We start from the raw sequence: 478 nt of genomic DNA on the forward strand, positions 1-478 counted from the left end.
CCGCTCACGGAAAGGTCGCGGCCTGTGGCCCCGCGGGCAGCCGCTCCGAGATGAACCCCAGCGCCCCCAGCTACCCGATGGCCTCGCTCTACGTGGGGGACCTCCACCCCGACGTGACCGAGGCGATGCTCTACGAGAAGTTCAGCCCGGCCGGGCCCATCCTCTCCATCCGGGTCTGCAGGGACATGATCACCCGCCGCTCCCTGGGCTACGCGTATGTGAACTTCCAGCAGCCGGCAGACGCGGAGCGTGCTTTAGACACCATGAATTTTGATGTTATAAAGGGCAAGCCAGTTCGCATCATGTGGTCTCAGCGTGACCCATCACTTCGCAAAAGTGGAGTGGGCAACATATTCATTAAAAATTTGGACAAATCCATTGATAATAAAGCACTGTATGATACGTTTTCTGCTTTTGGTAACATCCTTTCATGTAAGGTGGTTTGTGATGAAAATGGTTCCAAGGGTTATGGATATAT

The 478-nt window shown here is 54.6% G+C and overlaps 1 protein-coding gene across 2 annotated transcripts in view; it reads left to right on the top strand.

The window, feature by feature from the left end:
• The first annotated feature begins 6 nt into the window (after nt 1-6).
• PABPC1 (poly(A) binding protein, cytoplasmic 1) overlaps nt 7-478 on the top strand; it is a 16,311-nt gene continuing 15,839 nt past the window's right edge. For both annotated transcript variants that reach the window (XM_006760285.2, XM_015561736.1), the window contains exon 1: nt 7-437. In XM_006760285.2, the coding sequence (XP_006760348.1) occupies nt 51-437 (387 nt within the window). In that variant the 5' untranslated portion in view covers nt 7-50. The remainder of the gene's footprint in view (nt 438-478) is intronic.

The sequence above is a fragment of the Myotis davidii genome, unplaced genomic scaffold (assembly GCF_000327345.1).
Source record: "Myotis davidii unplaced genomic scaffold, ASM32734v1 scaffold497, whole genome shotgun sequence".
Taxonomy (NCBI): Eukaryota; Metazoa; Chordata; class Mammalia; order Chiroptera; family Vespertilionidae; genus Myotis; species Myotis davidii.